The sequence below is a fragment of the Mytilus californianus genome, unplaced genomic scaffold (genome assembly GCF_021869535.1).
Source record: "Mytilus californianus isolate M0D057914Y unplaced genomic scaffold, xbMytCali1.0.p SCAF_46, whole genome shotgun sequence".
NCBI classification, from domain to species: Eukaryota; Metazoa; Mollusca; class Bivalvia; order Mytilida; family Mytilidae; genus Mytilus; species Mytilus californianus.
The window spans coordinates 1,070,165-1,092,413 of NW_026262697.1; the positions used below are offsets into that span (position 1 = coordinate 1,070,165).

At 32.9% G+C, this 22,249-nt stretch overlaps 1 protein-coding gene across 4 annotated transcripts in view; it reads right to left on the bottom strand.

Annotated features, from left to right (window-relative positions):
- The window catches only part of LOC127700010 (serine/threonine-protein kinase SMG1-like), a 182,357-nt gene that overhangs the window by 116,815 nt on the left and 43,293 nt on the right, over positions 1-22,249 (bottom strand). For all 4 annotated transcript variants that reach the window (XM_052203441.1, XM_052203440.1, XM_052203442.1 and 1 more), the window contains exons 22-28: positions 19,147-19,345; positions 14,863-14,975; positions 13,945-14,109; positions 13,094-13,248; positions 11,296-11,494; positions 9,738-9,877; positions 6,561-6,758 (exon numbers count right to left, since the gene is read on the bottom strand). In XM_052203441.1, coding sequence (XP_052059401.1) covers positions 6,561-6,758; positions 9,738-9,877; positions 11,296-11,494; positions 13,094-13,248; positions 13,945-14,109; positions 14,863-14,975; positions 19,147-19,345 — 1,169 coding nt within the window. The remainder of the gene's footprint in view (positions 1-6,560; positions 6,759-9,737; positions 9,878-11,295; positions 11,495-13,093; positions 13,249-13,944; positions 14,110-14,862; positions 14,976-19,146; positions 19,346-22,249) is intronic.

Below are 22,249 nucleotides of genomic sequence, written 5' to 3' on the forward strand. Positions count from 1 at the left end.
GTTCCAGTTTTATTTTTAGTTCGAATGTTTATTCGAGTAAGAGTTCTAGTTAAAGCTCGAGTTCCACTTAGAAACTTCCGAGTTATACTGTAAGATAGAATAAATTCTGGTAAAAGTTAAAATTTTGAGATCTGAGATCGGATGAAATTAAAAGAAAGATTGCAGTTTCTATTTTCTGTTGGTGCACCTCTCTTTCTTGAGTTGTATATTCTTTTATCACATTTATGTTCAGTATGGTATAGCCTATATACTTTTTTTGCCAAAACTGATTAATGATAGGTAATTTGAAAATAACTGATTGATTGTGTGTGCTACTTTCAGCACTCTGCTATATCATGTTGGCCGTTTTTTTTTTTAAAGAACCAAGGTATCAAGAGTAAATCAGCTACCTTTGTATTAAACAAATGGCTGTCCTTTACAGTCATGATCGGAATCTGACAATCTCCCTATATCACTGTTTGTTGACATGCAAGTGATCACATTGAGTGATCTGAACACGAACCTACATCTGAATTACTAGTTTTTGTTTTGTTTTTGTGTTCGTTTTTTCTTGATTTTTGCAAAACTTTCAGTGGCAAATATTACATGAATATCAGCACAAATTTTTTTTTCTATATGAGATGAATACTCTTTCACAAGACGGACCTTAATGTGATGGTTACAGATTAGCACTCTGAAAGACATGTTACTCTACATAAATACATGTGTATGTGTTAAATATTTCTCTTGTTGGAGTCTTGTAAAGCCAAATATACAGTGTGGATTTTTTGTTGTTGTTGTAGGCAGTACGGTCATCAATAGTACAAAAATAACTAGGCATAGTGTTTGATATTCCCAGATTGCTCTGACGTCTAGCGGCCTTATTTTTTTTAACTTGCTGGTCGTACAGTTCGCTATAATTGACAGTATGAAGAAATACTACAAAATATGATTTTTTTTGGTGCCCAAATTATGTAAGCCTGTACAAAGCATTAAAGGAAGATTGCGTATAATGTACTATATAATACGGTGCTAAATTTTCTTTGATTTCGACAGCCAGCAACCGATGTAAAATTTTGTATGCTTCTTTTACAGTGATGTTTAACTGGCGTTATTCTTAAATAACGTTTGATATTTCAACAAATATGATTACTCTACGAATCACTCGTGTTCATGTGTTTGTGCCCCCATACCCCACTTCCCCCAAAAAAAAAAGAAACAGAGAGAGAGAGAGAGAGAGAGGCGTTTGACACCAAAGGAACATCGAAACTCATTGTTCTTATTTGCATCCCTCTGTTGGACAGAAAACTACAAATTCCGGAAGCTGTACGCTTACATGCTGTTACTCCTGGTATATTGTTATTTTTCCCAGTATATTCCAACATACCGCATCGCGACGATACGCTGCCAACAGTTGGGTTACACTAATGACAGGACAATTGCCCGTATTGAACGGATGCGATATAAATAGTCAGAACTTTTTTGTTATTAGACTATATTTTATGAAAATCTAACAAAAAAAAGTTGACCGGACGGATTTCACACTCACTGATGTACGCTTTACAATATTGAACTGATCGACAAAAATTGTTACTAGTAATATCTCTTTTGTTTTACAATATTTTTTCATACAACTAAGAAATCTGCGAGATTAATAGTTATCTTTTATGAAAATTTAAACTTCATAGTAAAACAAAATGTTTTTCTAAAAAAAAAGTTGACCGGACGGATTTCACATTCGCCGATGTACGCTTTGATTATACTGAAATAATCGATAAAAAGTGTTATAAATATCTCTTTTGTTTTTAAATATTTTTTTTCTTCGTGAAACTAAGAAATCTGCGAGATAAAAAAAATTGTTAATATATGAAAATATAAACTTTACAGTAAATAAAAAAAGTTTTTCTACAAAAAAAAAGTTGAGCTGACGGATTTCGCTACAAATAATAAAGACCAGATCAACAAAAATTGTTGATATTTCTCATATCTAACAATATTTTTCGGTGAAATTAATAAACCTTTAAGAAAAATAATTGTATAAATGGTATTGTATGTAAATACTAACTCAATAATAATAATAATAATAATAATAATAATATCTTTATTTAAAAAGAGTAACTCATTTGAATTAAACCCAATCGTAAGGTAATTCAAGACCATATCAATACCACTTTCGGCTATTTTTTTGCCATACATTTTGTCCGTTTCGAGTAGCATTTTCATTTTTTGCACTTAAATCAAAACGTCATTTGCATTTCCCTTTGAGCAGGCCGCCATTTTAGAAATTAGCAACCTTTACGACGGACTCGAAACGGCGACGTCATAATACGGTCATGACACTATAGCGGCGCCGAGAGCGATGCGTATAAACAATAGTGTGATTTCCCTTTAAACAGAAAATTTTTCATTTTACATGTCAAAATTTTACTCGACAAATTAGGCTTATCTAGTGACTCCTACAATGGACACTCCTTTCGAATTGGTGCAGCTACATCTGCTCAAGAAGCCCGTCTTGAAGATCATTTAATTCAAACACTTGGTAGATGGTCATCTAATTGTTACACAAGATACATTCATACTTCTCCTAATGTTCTTAAAAATGCTCAAAAACAATTAGCAGAGACAGACAGAAGTTAGGTTAAATTGTACTGGCAACAAAGGTTCCCCATTCCACTTGGGGGCTACAGCTGCTTCACACCTGTATTTGGCCAATTCGATACAAATTCTACACATTAGCCTTTGTATCTTATCCCCCAAGTTTTAATTTTTATATTTATATGAAAAGGGGGATAACTCAATTTTAATTTCTAAAGTGTCAAACAGCTGTTAGTCCCCAGTTTTTCCAAGTTGAAATTTGTTTATGTAAATATGTATATATGTTGTTAGATTAGAATGCTTAGTTCGTAATAAAATGTTTCTTTTATCCTATCGTTGTTAACATATATAGATTCAAAGTATGATAGAGGTGCTGGTATAAATCCGTGAGACAGCAAAAATGAATAGAATCTCGTATACATGTTCTTAGAAGCAGCATCAGTTCAAACTTGGCAATAGTTTATTTAATACTACAGTATAGGACTTATAAGTTGGTATAGTTTGCTCAGGTCACAATGTTGTTGGTCTTTAAGTCATGCAAGAAATACATGTAGTAATAGGTTGGTAAAGTTCCAAAGATTGGCTTTCTTAATACATGTATCCAGTTCTATTATTGTGGTATATGACATGAGACATTTACTAGTTTGTTCGTACATGTAGATATCCGTATATTGTCGTCATTTTACATTAGATAATAACTGGTCTATAAATGGCAATTATGTATATAATTATAGTTTATAGCTGTTTTTTCCCCCTGGTGCCCCTCTTAAGGAATTTCATCCGCGTGGTCATTCCAGCCTCACTTAGGTACAATGTACAAGACGTCTCAGATTTCAATAACCTCTTTGTTCCTTTCATGTGCAGAGCATAGTTCTCGTTTGAAAATTTATATCTAGAATTTCATCACCCACCGCCATCCCCTACAATCGCCTTTGTTGTCAGTGCCTCTGGGGACAATTAATTTTTATAGAAACTAATAGTAAATTTTTATGGACATACATGACACTATATATTTCTTATTATTTTTTAGTAGCATTTTTGCGTTGTTTATATTTATTACTTATCCCATGTGTATTTTTGTTTTATTATCCATGCTAATGTTTGGATTTTTCTGTTGTTGATTTGATATCCATGCTGACGTATAGACTTTTTATGCTTTATTGTCCATGCTAACTTATGAAATTTATGTTTCTTACTATCCATGCTGACGTATGGAATTCATGTTTTTTCAATCCATGCTGACGTATGGATCTATTTATCTTACTATCCATGCTGACGTATGGATCTCTTATATCTTGCTATCCATGCTGACGTATGGATTCTTCTTGCCTTTTACTATCCATGCTGACATATGGGTTTTACTTGTTTTTTCAATCCATGCTGACGTATGGTTTCAACCTGCTTCCACTATCCATGCTGACGTATGGATCTCTTATATTTTACTATCCATGCTGACGTATGGATTCTTCTTGTCTTTTACTATCCATGCTGACGTATGGGTTTCACTTGATTTTTCTTTTCATGCCGACATATGTCTCTTTTTCTTGTCATCTTATATTTATACTAACGTGTGAACTATCTCAGTATTTTATTATCCATGCTAACAAATGGTCTACTGTGCCTTTTACTATCCATACTGACGTATGGAAATTCTTTGTCTAAATACTTTCCATGCTTACGTATGGAATTTCTTGTTGCTTTATTATCCATGCCTACGTATGGTTTACTTGCCTTTTACTATCCATGCTGACGTATGGAATTTCTTTTGTTTTCACTATTTATCCATATGCTTATGTATAAATTTTTACCATGCTGACTTATGAATTATTCATTTGCTTTTAGGTATGCTGACGTATATATTGTATTGATCTTAAATTTTTGCATCATTAAATTTTGTGCTTACCAATACTAAATCATATGTTTATTCAGTTAAATTATACTTTGGTATGCCAATTCGATACAAATTCTACACATTAGCCTTTGTATCTTATCCCCCAAGTTTTAATTTTTATATTTATATGAAAAGGGGGATAACTCAATTTTAATTTCTAAAGTGTCAAACAGCTGTTAGTCCCCAGTTTTTCCAAGTTGAAATTTGTTTATGTAAATATGTATATATGTTGTTAGATTAGAATGCTTAGTTCGTAATAAAATGTTTCTTTTATCCTATCGTTGTTAACATATATAGATTCAAAGTATGATAGAGGTGCTGGTATAAATCCGTGAGACAGCAAAAATGAATAGAATCTCGTATACATGTTCTTAGAAGCAGCATCAGTTCAAACTTGGCAATAGTTTATTTAATACTACAGTATAGGACTTATAAGTTGGTATAGTTTGCTCAGGTCACAATGTTGTTGGTCTTTAAGTCATGCAAGAAATACATGTAGTAATAGGTTGGTAAAGTTCCAAAGATTGGCTTTCTTAATACATGTATCCAGTTCTATTATTGTGGTATATGACATGAGACATTTACTAGTTTGTTCGTACATGTAGATATCCGTATATTGTCGTCATTTTACATTAGGAAATAACTGGTCTATAAATGTATATATATTTCTCTTTTTTTCCCCAGTACTAGAGAATTTAGTTTTAATGCCATTTTGTTACTGTTCCCTAATCTTGGAAGCTTAACACACTGTTTGGCCATTTGACTATTTTGAATGGCCATACATATGGTGATATTATCATTGGTTGCTGACTCATTGAAATTCACTACACAATTTAAAAAAAAAATTCAAACCATTAAAAGACAAAAGAAAACTATAGGCTCATGTGAGCCTTGCTCACTAACCTGGCAAAATATATAGGCTCCTGTGAGCCTTACTCACCTTGCAAAAATATTTTCATTTTCTTTTTCACTTGTTTCATGATAATTTTTTTTAAATTTTGAATACAAATGATCTTTTTTCTAGTATACAGTTTTCCAAGTTTGTTCAAGTGAAATCAATGACAAAAACTTTATTTTGTCTTCAACACCAGCAACATATTATTTATCTACATAAACATTTGTCATTTCTGATCAGTAGAGAAGATTGCTTGTATCTGCAAATCCTCTTTAATAAAAAAATTCTCAGATAATATTTCTTACATTAATCTTTTATACACATATTTTGTTTCAAATCATTTTTGGATTTCAAACAGCAAATATGGACTTTGGTTGTCGTTGGTTCTTGTCTGTCATATTTGTTTTTCATAAATTGTTTTTTTATAAATTAGGCCGTTAGTTTTCTCAATTGAATTGTTTCATATTTTTCATGTCTGGGACTTTCAAAGCTGACTATACCGAATGGGTTTTTCTCATTGTTGAAGGTCAGACGCTTGCCTATACGTGCTTACATCCCCTTCATTTGAACTTAGGTGGATAGTTGTCTCATTGGCAATCATACCACATCTCCTTATTTTTATATTTGTCTGGAGTTTGTCATATCTTTTCATTTAGAGGGAGACAAAGGTGATATTTATTAGTGAGCTCTTGTTACTATATATATGTATGAAGATTGATTTGCATTTACTACATTTCAGGGATGTAAACAATATTATCTATATAAAAAGACATTTAATTTGACCATGACAACCTCTTATTCATGTGAAAGTAAAATAGCTTCTGAAATGGTACTCATTGCTATCTTTCTTGGAACAGTGACTGCCGCTATAAATATGCTTTTAAACTTCAATCTTTTGATTGATTTGTGGATGAACAAGATCACTGTTGCTGAACAAAATGCTTCGCCAACTTTAGCCATTACCAACTTGACCTGTTTCTAATCAATAATCATATATAACAATGACAAATATTGAAAAACCAAGTCATTGTTCTCACAGATTTGTTTCTGATCAGGGAAGTTTCTACTGATACGTACTTGATTTGTTTCTGATCAGGGAAGTTTCTACTGATACATACTTGATTTGTTTCTGATCAGGGAAGTTTCTACTGATACATACTTGATTTGTTTCTGATCAGGGAAGTTTCTACTGATACGTACTTGATTTGTTTCTGATCAATGATAGCAGCTGCTACTTTGACATAGTGTTGGTAAACCAGATCAAGTTTCTGACTGGTCCCCCATATTTCTCCTACTTGGAGTTCCTGTTTAGTCACATTATTTAGAGATCCGCCTGGAACTAACTCCATATTCTCTTTAACACCAGAAATGTTGTTTAGGTCAAACTCTGATAAGGCTCTGAAATCATGTAAGAACTCTAGAAATGTCACTTAAATCTAATTCTTACAAAGCTCTGTTAATAAAAATCATGTAAGAAATCTAAAAATGCCACTTAAATCTAATTCTTACAAAACTCTGTTAATAGAAACCATGTAAGAACTCTAGAAATGTCACTTAAAGCTAATTCTTACAAAGCTCTATTAATAGAAATCATGTAAGAAGCCTTGTAATGACCCGTAAAATTTAATTCTTACACAGCTCTGTTAACGCAAATCATGTAAGAACTCTAAAAATGTCGCTTAAATCTAATTCTTACAAAGCTCTGTTAATAGAAATCATGTAAGAACTCTAGATATGTCCCTTTGAAAATTGAAAAAAATATACATGTATAAATTAGAACTTATAAAAGTATCCTATATTTTGATTGTTTGATAGCCAATGTATTTTTCAGGCAGACAAAGACTGTTTATATATCATCACCACCTGGGTATATGCACAAGGATATATCTCGTTTACCAGCTCTGTCGTGGTATTTCCCAAAAAGTATTAAAGACTTTTTTACCCATCTCTGAGATGATTAATCATTTGTGCACTTGATTAAATCTGACAAATTGTTTAAGTACATGTAGCATAATAATATTAACATAATTAAATTTTGAAAGGCTAACTTAACCCTTTTTATTTGTATTATGTTTGATATTCAGTGATTTTGCTAGCGCTCGTCATTTTCGTCATTTACGAAACGGTTTTCAAAATGACGAAAGTATTCCAAATCAATTTCGTCACTTAAATTTGGAAAGAGTAAAAATATTTTCGCATGAAAATACTATAATTCTACCTGTCTTATTGTTTCTGACAAGTTTCTGACTCTCAGCTAATTAACATTTACAACAGGTGTTATAAGTTGTGATTACAGATAATCCGCTTATTGCCATCGGATGGGTCACTAATCCGTTAATTATTTATCAACCTCATAATTGATCATCATAATTATTTTCCCTCAGTCAGACGGCATTTTAATTTCAATATTTATCTCAAACGTGCACAATTTGCAGTTCGTTTGTCGTAGTTTCGTCATTGAGTTTTCCCTCGGACAGTTCGCATTTTAATTTCAATATTTCTCAAACGATCACAATTTGCAGTTCGCTTGTCGTTGTTTCGTCAAATGAACGTATTTTCGTCATATTTGATATAACTTTTAATCAAAAACTTTCGACAATTTCGATTAAAAAGATAGAACTTTATTCATAACATTCTGAAATGTTTTCAGGAGTCAAACAGGTGCTTCCTTTACCATGAACTGCGCATGTGCGAAAGTATTCTTATGAATTTAAAGACACTTAAGCGTAAAATACGAAATAATTAAGTATCAAACTAAACGAGAGAGACAAATATAGTTCTTATTTAGCAAATTTAATTTTAAAAATGATAATTTCCTGCCTTTTTTAAACATGAACCAATCCGTAAATGAATCCGGATTCATTCTGAACTTATTATCCACTTGTCATTTCCCGTTTTCATTTCATTTGGAAATCGAAAGTAAACGTGATCTATTCATGATAAATTTACAATTTAAAGTCATTAGAATTGTTCCAATAAGGATTTGTACAAATCCTTGGTTCCAACTTTATAGAATTAATTCTAAATATCGCTTTAAAACGTTTTTGAGGATAATGAGTATGAATAATGCAGTGAAATAGTCCTTACAAGTTCATTTATGCTATGATTCCTGGTTTAAAAAAAAATGGATCCCAACTTTTGCTGATTAGGAATGTACCCGGAAACTAATTGAAGTGAAATTGTGAACTAGATTTCTAGATCTTATATCCTAATCTTCGTATTAAAGTGCCACATCAGTCAAATCATGCAGTAACTGCCTAGTATGCCTAAGTCCTTCAAAGTCTGACAAAGATGTATAGATAGTAATATACATCCTAGGTCCCTTGCTGCTACCCAAAATAAGGTTGATTTTCATCCCGCGCAATAGTGACTAAAGCCCTCAAAATCCTAGCTTAAACCCTGTGATATTTCATGTTCAGGAGGGGTATTTGTAATATGTGTAATTAAATAGATATTTCATGTCCAGGAGGGGTATTTGTAATATGTGTAATTAAACAGATATTTTATGTTCAGGAGGGGAATTTAATTAAACAGATATTTTATGTTCAGGAGGGGTATTTGTAATATGTGTAATTAAACAGATATTTCATGTTCAGGATGGGAATTTAATTAAACAGATATTTCATGTTCAGGAGGGGCATTTGTAATATGTGTAATTAAACAGATATTTCATGTTCAGGAGGGGCATTTGTAATATGTGTAATTAAACAGACATTTCATGTTCAACAGGGGTGTTTGTAATATGTGTAATTAAACAGACATTTCATGTTCAACAGGGGTGTTTGTAATATGTGTAATTAAACAGACATTTCATGTTCAACAGGGGTGTTTGTAATATGTGTAATTAAACAGATATTTCATGTTCAGGAGGGGCATTTAATTAAACAGATATTTCATGTTCTGGAGGGGTATTTAATTAAACAGATATTTCATGTTCAGGAGGGGCATTTGTAATATGTGTAATTAAACAGATATTGCATGTTCAGGAGGGGCATTTGTAATATGTTTAATTTAACAGACATTTCATGTTCAACAGGGGTGTTTGTAATATGTGTAATTAAACAGACATTTCATGTTCAACAGGGGTGTTTGTAATATGTGTAATTAAAACAGATATTTCATGTTCAGGAGGGGCATTTAATTAAACAGATATTTCATGTTCTGGAGGGGTATTTAATTAAACAGATATTTCATGTTCAGGAGGAGAAGAATTTGTGAAAAGTAACAATCTTGAGAATAATTTTTTTTGCCTTGAGGTTCAGTAAATTTTACCTTCTCTCAACTGGTATTTTTTGCAACTACCCCTCCTGAAAATGACATTTCTCTTCAAAATTTCAGTATCTCATAGGACAAAGTGAATAATTTTCTATAACTAACCTGACATAGTTTATATCAATATCTGTATTAAAGGCTGTTTGTAATGTTATGAAAGACGTATCCTGACGATACTCCATTACTGCTTCCTGCCACTCCATGACCGACTTCCAATCTCCCAGGGATTGATAACACTCTACAACCTGTCAAGATAAAGTTTTAATATCTATAACCAGTTAAAATAATCCATTCTCAGTATAACATATAGTTGCTTAAATCCACATCCTTTGGACTGTGGTGGAAAGCTGTCATTGACAATCTCCTGGTTTTTATATTAAACTGACTGTGATGAATAACTACATTCTGGTAATATTCAATCACAATTTGATGTGTCTCCTGCTATACTGGTGTCTTCTTGTGTTACTGAGTATAAAACCTACCAGATTGACTATAAAAGTCATGAAATAAATGTATCCTGGTGAGTACATTTGTGGTACTTGTTCAATGAGTATAAAACCCTACAGATTAACTATAAAAGTCATGAAATAAGTGTATCCTGGTGAGTACATTTGTGGTACTTGTTCAATGAGTATAAAACCTACCAGATTGACTATAAAAGTCATGAAATAAGTGTTTCCTGGTGAGTATTTACTACCACACAAAATGCGTAAAGCTCAAAACACTTATACTTTTAAACAAAGTATCAAGAAGTACTTAACACAGTCCTGATAAGATTATATTTTCTACAATGTATTTGTATATTCTTTTATTTTTATTTGTATTTGATTTTTTGACTACATGTGCATCTTGAACAGCCTTATATCTTATCATGTTAGTAATATTACATTGAACTAATTGACTGTAAATTAACTTTGTGTAAATATCTGTTTTTGATTGTATTGTAATTTGTATGTGAGGGCCTCAGGGAAGATTAGTTTATTGTAACTAACTGAGTTTACCCTCTTTAAATAAAGAATTTATTATTATTATTATTATTATAGTACATTTGTGGTACTTGTTCAATGAGTATAAAACCTACCAGATTGACTAAAAGTCATGAAATAAGTGTATCCTGGTGAGTACATTTGTAGTACTTGTTCAATGAGTATAAAACCTACCAGATTGACTATAAAAGTCATGGAATAAGTGTATCCTGGTGAGTACATTTGTGGTACTATGGTCAGTGAGTATAAACCCTACCTGATTGACAATAAAATTCAGTCTGATGATGGGAAGATGTGTCTCCTGTTGTACTGGTGTTGTACTGTGTTCACGGAGTATAAAACCTACCAGATTGAATATAAAAGTCATGGAATATTTGTATCATGTTGTACTGGTGTTGTACACTAACCTGATTGACAATAAAATTCAATCTGATGATGGGAAGATGTGTCTCCTGTTGTACTGGTGTTGTACTATGTTCAATGAGTATAAAACCTACCTGATTGACAATAAAATGCAGTCTGATGATGGGAAGATGTGTCTCCTGTTGAACTGGTGTTGCATTGTGTTCACTGAGTATAAAACCTACCTATTAAATTGACAATAAAATTCAGATGATGGGAAGATGTGTCTCCTGTTGTACTGGTGTTGTACTATGTTCACTGAGTATAAACCCTACCTGATTGACAATAAAATTCAGTCTGATGATGGGAAGATGTGTCTCCTGTTGTACTGGTGTTGTATTGTGTTTACTGAGTATACCCTTGATTTTCTGTGGTATAACAATATCAGGTTTCCCATCTGTATCCACATCATCTTGGTCTGTATTTAACAATGCTTTCACTGAACTCTTTAATTCCTTTCCTGCATTCTCATATCTGTAACATAAACATGCTCTATACTGACGAATCACAGTTTCATACACAATATAACATTAGGATAATGTCCTGGATATAAATAGCACAGGATAATGTATATAAAAAGACTACATGAAATCTGTTTTTTTTTTTTAAGGTAAGCCTTCATAGATCAGCAATTACTTAGGTTATCAAGAGATAGCCTGTAATCATCTATGTTATAGTTTTAGACACTATTCTTTTTATTTTCCTTTTTTGTCATATAGCTCTTAACTTTTCTACATATTTTTACTTCCCTGGCTTCCAAATGTTTAGTATGAGATTTCCTGATGACTTTAAATCCAGAAAGGGCTTAGACGCACAACATTTTTAGAGTATTATTTTCATTTACTAGCATTCCTTTGATAACTTTGCTGGAGGACTGGAGTCCCAAAGGGTTCGGTCAGCTCAGAAATCAGTGCTTCTGTACTGACATGATTTATAACATACATTTCTAAAATTCCATGTTGATAAATTAAGAAAATATTAAGAAACTATTGGTTCTAACTCTCTCAGGCAAATTTGACCTTAGATGAATTTGGATATTCTTTTTAGGCTCCTAACGTTTCTACATATGTTTAGGTGTGTGTTCCTGATGGCTTAATCCTCCAAAGCGCTTCCTCTCACAAAATTATTAAGTGTTATTTTCATATACTTCTTGGTCAAATAATCTAGTATTTTTTTAACCCTTTCACCGATAGCTGCCCAGACAGAAGCTACTCTGAGACGATGGCTTCCCTGGCTACTATTACTCAAGTGGGAGATCTTCATAATAAATGTCAATAAAAAGTTGTCTGTAGTATTTTGTGTATTTATTTCATTCAATAACACCATGTTCACAGTTTTGTTCATGTTTTGATAATTTTTTCTTCATAAAATATTCAAATTTTCGGCATTATCTAGGTGAAATTCTCAAAATTCTACTTTTTGACCCAAAATCGTAATTTTTTAACCCAAAACGGCAAAATTTTAAAAAATTTAATGAGGCTGTACAAATTCCTTACACTGAACGATGTCCATTCCAAGTGTTTTGTACATAAAACGACATTTTATGTCAAAAAAGTATACTAGTTTGGCTTCAATTCTTCCATATTCTTTCAAAAAAAATGTTCCCTCATTTTAAATTCTCGTAAATTCCGTAAATTTCCACTGATTTTGACACGGTTTTCAACAAACGGAAGCGCCATGTTTACACTTTCATCGGCAAAAGGGTTAATATAAAATTAACATTCAAACTCTACAGACTTGATTGATTGATTGATAAACTATTATAATTTTGTGCATGCAATTTCAATGTCAAACACTTCAGTTTTGATGGTTTGAATTAAGGGCGGTTCCAGAATTGTATCATGACATGGTAGGCACATTTTCTGGACCTGAACTACCCATAATACAAAACTTTCAATTTACTTAAAATTTTTACAAAATTCTATGAAAAATACAATCACTTACAATACTTCAATTTAAGTACCTGCCATTCCCCCGCCACAATCAATTTTTAAGCATCCCTATTTTAGATAAATCAGAATGTTTAATTGTATCAGACGTCATAAAAATGATTATTTAGAGAAGGCATCTTACCTGCCAGCAGCTTTCTCGACTAAAGCTTTAATCCAAAGTAGTTTTTTTCCCATGACATCCTTACACCAACTGTATACTCCCATTAGAGCATCAGGCTGTTTTAAGTCCAGTAAACCTTTGACAAGATATAATACTGTCTGTTCAAACTCTGTGCTCTATAATGTAAAATAGTAAATACAGTTGTATTTTTTGACTCAGATGGATGTCAGGTCTCTATTAGCAGTCAATTCCTCAAATGGAAGTCAGGTCTGATGTCACAGTTTCATATCAATGTCCAATTTTCCTGCTCTATATAATAGATGATTTTTTACATCATGTCTTTCCCCGTTCTAACAGATGAATGTTTACATCATGTATTTCCCCCCTCTAACAGATGAATTTTTACATCATGTATTTCCCTATCTAATAGATGAATTTTTACATCATGTATTTCCCCCCTCTAACAGATGAATTTTTACTTCATGTATTTCCCTTATCTAATACAAGAATATTTACATCATGTATTAACAGAGTGAAATTTGAATAAAGTTTAGTCTAATGGATTCCCAATATGACCTAAATAATTCTATCAAAATAAACAACTAACAAATCATAAAATGAATAATCATGTATGGGGTAATTGATAATGGAATAACATATTACATAGACATTCATATTTTTTAAACTTTGATTAATCTACCTACATCAAATTGATTGATAAGACCCTTATGTAATGAGATCAGATATACTTGTGTGGATTAGTAATTTAAGCAACTGGATTTACCTGTGTATTGACCTCATATTACTGATTTAAGCGACTGGATTAACCTTTGTATTGACTGAAGATTAATGATTTAAGTGACTGGACATACCTGTGTATTGCCATTTTCCTTCATGTCCCTCAGCAGTTCATGTGCCTGTCTAACAGCGACACCTGTGAAGCCAGTATGTAAGGCTATTTTAATAATGTGGCTACGAATCCTGGACAACCATTCCAAACAGGTTCCTTTATTGATTCTGAAGAACGTCCTTACAGCCTGAGGAAAAATAAAGAGATAAAATAACAATAATTTAGAAGAAGTGAAGTATTTCTTAGCTGGTCAACAGGTTTATATAATACCTCTCTATGTATTGACTATTCTCAAGTCCATTTCAATTGTCCTTAATAGGCTCCGAAAGACTGAAGAACCATCACAAAGTTCATAAATAGAAGGAGATACATCAATGAGACATCAACCCAAGTTAAAAGCAAATGAATCCTTTTGTTTACTGTTGTTGTGTAATTTAGGCTGTTTTGAATTGTTTCACATTTTTCAGTACAGGGATTTATATAATTTACTATACAGTATGGGCAATGGTCATTGTTAAAGGCTGTACAGTGACCTGTTATTAGAATAGTGAATGTGTCAAAGAGACAACCACCAGACCAAACAGCAGAAACCAGCTTAAGGCAACCAATGGTTCTTCAATGCAGCGAGAAAATCCGGCACCCAGAGTTGTGCTTCAGCTGGCCCATAAACAATAATGCATCTTGTTCACATCTTTAGCCTTTGGTCCTTATTGACTCATTGTAAAATTATATCCAATCTCATTATTTTGCTCTCAATCCTTCATATGCTAGATATAAACAGCTACATAAGGTGGCATTGGTTATGCCATGCCAGTGGCCACATCCTTCATATACTTGATTTTCAAAGGTTAAATGTAAAACAGTTACCTTAGGTGGCATAGGCATGGCCACACTACATCCTTCATAAGTTTGAATAAAAGGTTAAATGTAAAACAGTTACCTTAGGTGGCATAGGCATGGCCACAGCACATCCTTCATATGCATTGTATAGAAGTTTTTCTAACTGTTCCATAAACTGTAGAATAAGCTGAATTCTGTAATGTTCTCCATTTCCTGAAACAAAGACACTCAATGTAAATCAAATTTTAATTCAGAACAAAATATTTTTCATCAAAATTCAGAGATCCTTTACGTATTGTTTTCATTGGAAATTTTCTTACTTTACAAAATATTTTCCAAATATTAGAAACTTATGTTTTATAATTGTAAGAAATTCTGGATAATTTCAACATAATTCCTCATTTTTGTTCTTACATTTGTATAACATTTTTGAACCTTTCAAAATTCATTAAACATTTTTGTTCCTTTCAAAATTCATTAAACATTTTTGTTCCTTTCAAAATTCATTAAACATTTTTGTACCTTTCAAAATTCATTAAACATTTTTGTTCCTTTCAAAATTCATTAAACATTTTTGTTCCTTTCAAAATTCATTAAACATTTTTGTACCTTTCAAAATTCATTAAACATTTGAGTACCTAAAATTTATAAAACATTTTTTATTTACTTTCAAAGTTCATAATAAATTTTGGTACCTGTCAAAATTTATAAATTACAGTACTCATTTACATTATGCAGGTTTTGTTTCATCATCTGGTGGAATACTTTGAGAATATTGTTGATAAGTTTAACTATAATGTAGGTGTGGGGGTGACTTGTACTATAATGTAGGTATGGGGGGTGACTTGTACTATAATGTAGGTGTGGGGGGTGACTTGTATTATAATGTAGGTGGGGTGGTGACTTGTAGATATTTGTTAATACAGGAACATTTCTACTTTCGACTTTTTTGTTGCAGGAATGAAATAAATTATCTAATTTTCATAATTCCCCTAAAGATCTAAGAGTAAGTTATGTTTGCTTATTTCTAAATCTTATCTATTGTCATTTCTGTCGATCTTGTATTGATGATAATTTTTACCTATTTTTTTTTTATATATAGTTTTTGAGGTAATAAGCAAATTTATAAAAATTAGTAAAGACTTGTCCTTTTCAGACAATTATTCCTCAAATGAGCCCTTACCATGTGGGGCCTGTAACATTACAGCCTCTACCCAAAATACAGTTTTTTTTGCTCTAATGGCTCTCCATACTTTTACAGTACAACTGTATGGTATGTATTTCGAAATTGATGCAGGTTCCCTCAACCTAAGGCTATTTATTGTCATGTTTCTCAGGTTTAAGGTGTAGTTTGAGCCCAAATATGAACCTTGTAAATTGAAGACGGATGAAACTGGTTTTTCTGGACGTGTCTGGAACACAGTATAGTGGCTTAAAACTTCCAAAATTATTGTCAACCCGCATGCATATAACAACTACAATGTATACATGTTTATAATTGAAATACTCTTCAGGAACAACAACTACAGGTTGCAGGTCCAGGTGGAGCCAAAAATTGGGAAAAATGGCAAAATTCCAGATTTTTTGTAGAAATTACCTTACTTAGATCAAGTTCACTCCAAACTCAACACTTTTGGGGTCAATGTGTTCACTGGGGTCCACTCTACATGCAGACTATAGTGGGACACATCTATCAACATGTCTCGGTCTTCCAGGTAAAAACAAGAATGTGTCCATAGTATACGGATGCCCCACTCCCACTACCATTTTCTATGTTCAGTGGACCGTGAAATTGGGATCAAAACTCTAATTTGGCATTAAAATTAGAAAGATCATATCATAGGGAACATGTGTACTAAGTTTCAAGTTGATTAGACTTCAACTTCACCAAAAACTACCTTGACCAAAAACTTTAACCTGACAAGGGACAGACGGACAAACGGATAGACGAACGAACGAATGAACAAACGGACGCACAGACCAGAAAACATAATGCCCCTATTACTATCGTAGGCGGGGGCATAAAAATAGGACGAAAAATTGTCAAAATTGTTTGCACCTGATGACCAACTTTTAGGCAGATTCCCACCCAGCCATCTTTGGTGATAGGAATAAAAAATAAAATGCTCCGCAGGGCGCAGCTTGATACGACCGCAGAGGTCGAACCCTGAACAGTTGGGGCAAGTATGGACACAACATTCAAGCTTGATACAGCTCTGAATTTGGATTGTGATTAAATATTTGACACAGCATAGGTTTCTGACACAGAATGAATGTGGTCTAAGAACTTAAAAATTTTAAATTGGACATTCACCTATTATGGTCCAATATTCAAAATCTAAATACATGGTTAGATTTAGCATATCAAAATCTAAATATATGGTTAGATTCAGCATATCAAAGAACACCAAGAATTCAATTTTTGATGAAATCAAACAAAGTTTAATTTTGGACCCTTTTGACCTCAATGTGGACAAAGTTGATAACGGGGCCCAAAAATCAAAAATCTAAATACATGGTTAGATTCAGCATATCAAAGAACCCCATATATTCAATTTTTGTTGAAATCAAACAAAGTTTAATTTTGGACCCCGATTTGGACCAACTTGAAAACTGGACCCATAATCAAAAATCTAAATACATGTTTAGATTCAGCATATCAAAGAACCCTAAGAATTCAATTTTTGTTAAAATCAAACAAAGTTTAATTTTGGACCCTTTGGACCTCAATGTGGACCAATTTAAAAACGGGGCCCAAAATCTAAAAACTTAATACACGGTTAGATTCAGCATATTAAAGAACCCCAAGAATTCAAGAATAAAACCCCATTGAAATTGGTCAAGAAATGAGCAATTTATACGAAGTATCTTCTTTTGCACAATACTGTGCAATTGAATATTTCTTGCTATTGCGCAATACTGTACAATTGACAATTTCTTGCTATTGCGCAATATTGTGCTATTGGATATTTCTTGCTATTGCGCAATACTGTGCAATTGAAGATTTCTTGCTATTGCTCAATACTGTGCAATTGAAGATTTCTTGCTATTGTGCAATACTGTGCAATTGAAAATTTCGTGCTATTGCACAATCCTTATTATATAATAATTTACACATCCTGTTTGGTGTGTATCCTCTACCATATCATTATTATTTGCTTTTAAATATAAATCAGAAATAACCAACTTAAAATGGAAAATTTTAAAAGAAAAAAAAAAGGAAAAAAAAAATCCCCCCCCTAAATTTTTTGAAATCCCTTATGATTCATCACCCCCAAACTCAATCCCAGCCTTCCCTTTGTGATATGGTACCTTGCAGTACAATTTCAGAAAGATCCATACACTTGAACACAAGTTATTGTCTGGAAACTAGAAAAATGTGTTTTTTGGCCCCAAATTCCTAAATGTTTAGGGCAATTACCCCCAAACTCAAACCCATCTTTCCCTTTGTGATATGGAACCTTGTAGTACAATTTCAGAAAGATCCATACACTTACACACAAGTTATTGTCCTGAAACTAGAAAAATGCTTGTTTTTTTCCCCTTTTTGGCCCCTAATTCCTAAAATATTGAGGCAATTACCCCCATCATCAATCCCAGCTTTCCCTTTGTGGTATGGTACCTTGCAGTACAATTTCAGAGAGATCCATACACTTGAACACAAGTTATTGTCTGGAAACTAGAAAAATGCTTATTTTTGGCCCCTTTTTGGCCCCAAATTCCTAAACATTTAGGGCAATTACCCCCAAACTCAATTCCAGCTTTCCCTTTGTGATATGGAACCTTGTAGTACAATTTCAGAAAGATCCATACACTTACACACAAGTTATTGTCATGAAACTAGAAAAATGCTTGTTTTTTGCCCCTTTTTTGGCCCCTTATTCCTAAAATTTTGAGGCAATTACCCCCAAAATCAATTCCAGCCTTCCCTTTGTGATATGGAACCTTGTGGTGCAATGTCAGAGAAATCCATACACTTACACACAAGTTATTGTCTGGAAGTTACAAAAATGCTTATTTTTGGCCCCTAATTCCTTAACTGTTGGTACCATAACCCCTAAAATCAATCCCAACCTTCCTTTTGTGGTATTGAACCTTATGGTAAATTTTCATAGAGATCCATTCACTTAAACTAAAGTTATAGTGGGAAAACTAATGTGTCTTCGGACGACGACGACGACGTCATACCAATATACGATCGCAAAATTTTTGCGGTCGTATAAAAACACTAACTTTATACTTGATACCCAAAAGATCGTTCAGCCCAAATTGGTTGAAATTGGTCTTGTAGTTTTGGAGGAGTAGATTTAAACAAAAAGTTTTGAAGGACGATGATGGAGACAGTCGCCAAATAAGAGCTAAAAATACAGCAATTGTTGTGTACCTTTAGTTTCCTCAGTTCTTGATCTTTTGTCATCATCTTCCTGATGTTGTGATTCTATAGCCAGAGTCTTCAGAACAGTTTCTATAGAAGTAAAGGTATCCTGGGCCTTCCCTAACGGTGTCCGTAATCTGTTCAAAACACAGTACTGGGCCGTCTCCCATGTGGCCCAGAACCACAGCATGGCCTCGTTACTGTCAACCTAGGATCCAAGAAAACAGTGTTACTTTACTGTTGAAAATGGAAAACTGATGAATAATACCATCTTCACAATATCCCTAAACCTATAGGGTATTTCAAATGTCAAAGTTTTATTTCAATTATTAACCAAGATTTCAATTTATATTAGTAAAAATTCGTAAGGGTTACGCGGAACCCAGTGTCTCGCCTACTTTTTCTGTTAATCGCAGGCTCAACAAAAATGAGGAAGTAAATCAATAAAAATACTCCTCTTGATACTATCTTTTGATTTTAAGAAGCTTCTGTCCAAGTTTGGTAAAAATCCAGGATAGTTTATGAATCTAATAAATGTTTAAAAACTTTAACTGCAGACTGAATGTAATGTTAACTGGAAGAAAACAAAATTTCCTTCTAGATACTAGCATTTGATCATAAACAAGCTTCTGTCAAAGTTTGGTACAAATCCAAAATAGTATAAGAAAGTTATTAAAATTTTAAAAACTTTAACCACAGATTGAATATGTTGTTTCCTGGCAGAAAATCTAAGTCCATTTAAAAGTAAAATACGGAAAAAATGGATTTGTTTTTTTACAAAATTTCCTTCTAGATACTAGCTTTTGATCATAAACAAGCTTCTGTCCAAGTTTGGTACAAATCCAAATTAGTATAAGAAAGTTATTAAAATTTTAAAAACTTTAACCACAGAGTGAATGTGTTGTTTCCTGGCAGAAAATCTAAGTCCATTTAAAAGTAAAATACGGAAAAATTCGATTTATTTTTTTACAAAATTTACTTCTAGATACTATCTTATGATCACAAACAAGCTTCTGTCCAAGTTTGGTACAAACCCAGGATAGTTTAAGAAAATTTTAACAAGAGTGCACACGCTGAAATGTCTCGCCTTCTTTACTAATCATTGATATTATGTTGATAGTCCTAAATATAAAGCTTTATTACAACTGTCACATAAACTTAACATTAACCAAGTAAACTAAACATTGACCAATGAACCATGAAAATGAGGTCAAGGTCAGATGAACCATGCTAGGCAGGCATGTACAGCTAACAATTCTTCCATACAACAAATAGAGTTGACCTATTGCTTATAGTTTAAGAAAAACAGACCAAAACACAAAAACTTAACACTGAGCAATGAACCTTGAAAATGAGGTCAAGGTCAAATAAAACCTGCGTGACTGCCAAATAGATCATAAAATATTTCCATACACCAAATATAGTTGAACTATTGCATATAGTATAAGAAAAACAGACCAAAACACAAAAACTTAACTATAACCACTGAACCATGAAAATGAGGTCAAGGTCAGATGACACCTGCCAGTTGGACATGTACACCTTACAGTCCTTCCATACACCGAATATACTAGACCTATTGCTTATAGTATCTGAGATATGGACTTGACCACCAAAACTTAACCTTGTTCATTGATCCATGAAATGAGGTCGAGGTCAAGTGAAAACTGTCTGACGGGCATGAGGACCTTGCAAGGTACGCACATACCAAATATGGTTGAACTATTGCACATAGTATTAGAAAAAAAGACCAAAACTCAAAAACTTAACTTTGACCACTGAACCATGAAAATGAGGTCAAGGTCAAATAACACCTGCCCGCTAGACATGTACACCTTACAATCATTCCATACACCAAATATAGTAGACCTATGGCATACAGTATAAGAAAAACAGACCAAAACACAAAAACTTAACTATAACCACTGAACCATGAAAATGAGGTCAAGGTCAGATGACACCTGCCAGTTGGACATGTACACCTTACAGTCCTTCCATACACCGAATATACTAGACCTATTGCTTATAGTATCTGAGATATGGACTTGACCACCAAAACTTAACCTTGTTCACTGATCCATGAAATGAGGTCGAGGTCAAGTGAAAACTGTCTGATGGGCATGAGGACCTTGCAAGGTACGCACATACCAAATATAGTTATCCTATTACTTATAATAAGAGAGAATCTAACATTACAAAAAATCTGAACTTTTTTTTCAAGTAGTCACTGAACCATGAAAATGAGGTCAAGGACATTTGACATGTGACTGACGGAAACTTCGTAACATGAGGCATCCATATACAAAGTATGAAGCATCCAGACCTTCCACCTTCTAAAATATAAAGCTTTTAAGAAGTTAGCTAACGCCGCCGCCGCCGTAGCCGGATCACTATCCCTATGTCGAGATTTCTGCGACAAAAGTTGCAGGCTCGACAAAAACTTTAACCACAGAGTGAATGTAATATTTCCCGGCAGAAAAACTAAGTTCATTTATAAGTAAAATACGGAAAAAATGGAATTTTATTTTTACAAAATTTACTTCTAGACACTATCTTATGATCATAAACAAGCTTCTGTCCAAATCTGGTAGAAATCCAGGATAGTTTAAGAAAGTTATTAAAATTTCAAAAACTTTAACCACAGAGTGAATATTTGTGGACGCCGCCGCCGCCGGAGACGGAATGTAGGATCGCTATGTCTCGCTTTTTCGACTAAAGTCGAAGGCTCGACGAAAAACCCAACATTTATTACTATCCAACAAACATGAAAGAGGAAGACTAAAGAGATTTTAAATTTGTTTCTTTATGCAGCTCTGTGCATATCTGTAGTACAGCACAGGGAAGGTTCTTCATAAAACACAAAAGTCTTTTGGAAAACTTAAATAACCTGGATCATGTCACTTGATTATTGGAATTTATTTCACATCATTAAAACAGAAATTTATCTTAGCAAAAACATAATCAAAAAGATATCAAGAAAGTTTTTTACAGATGATTTTGACAAAATTTGGTTAAATTCTGCATACATTCTATACAAATTTGAACTATTTTAAGGATTTTTTTTAATAACATTTTAGCAAGTCAAACAATGAAATGAATTATTTTCAAAATT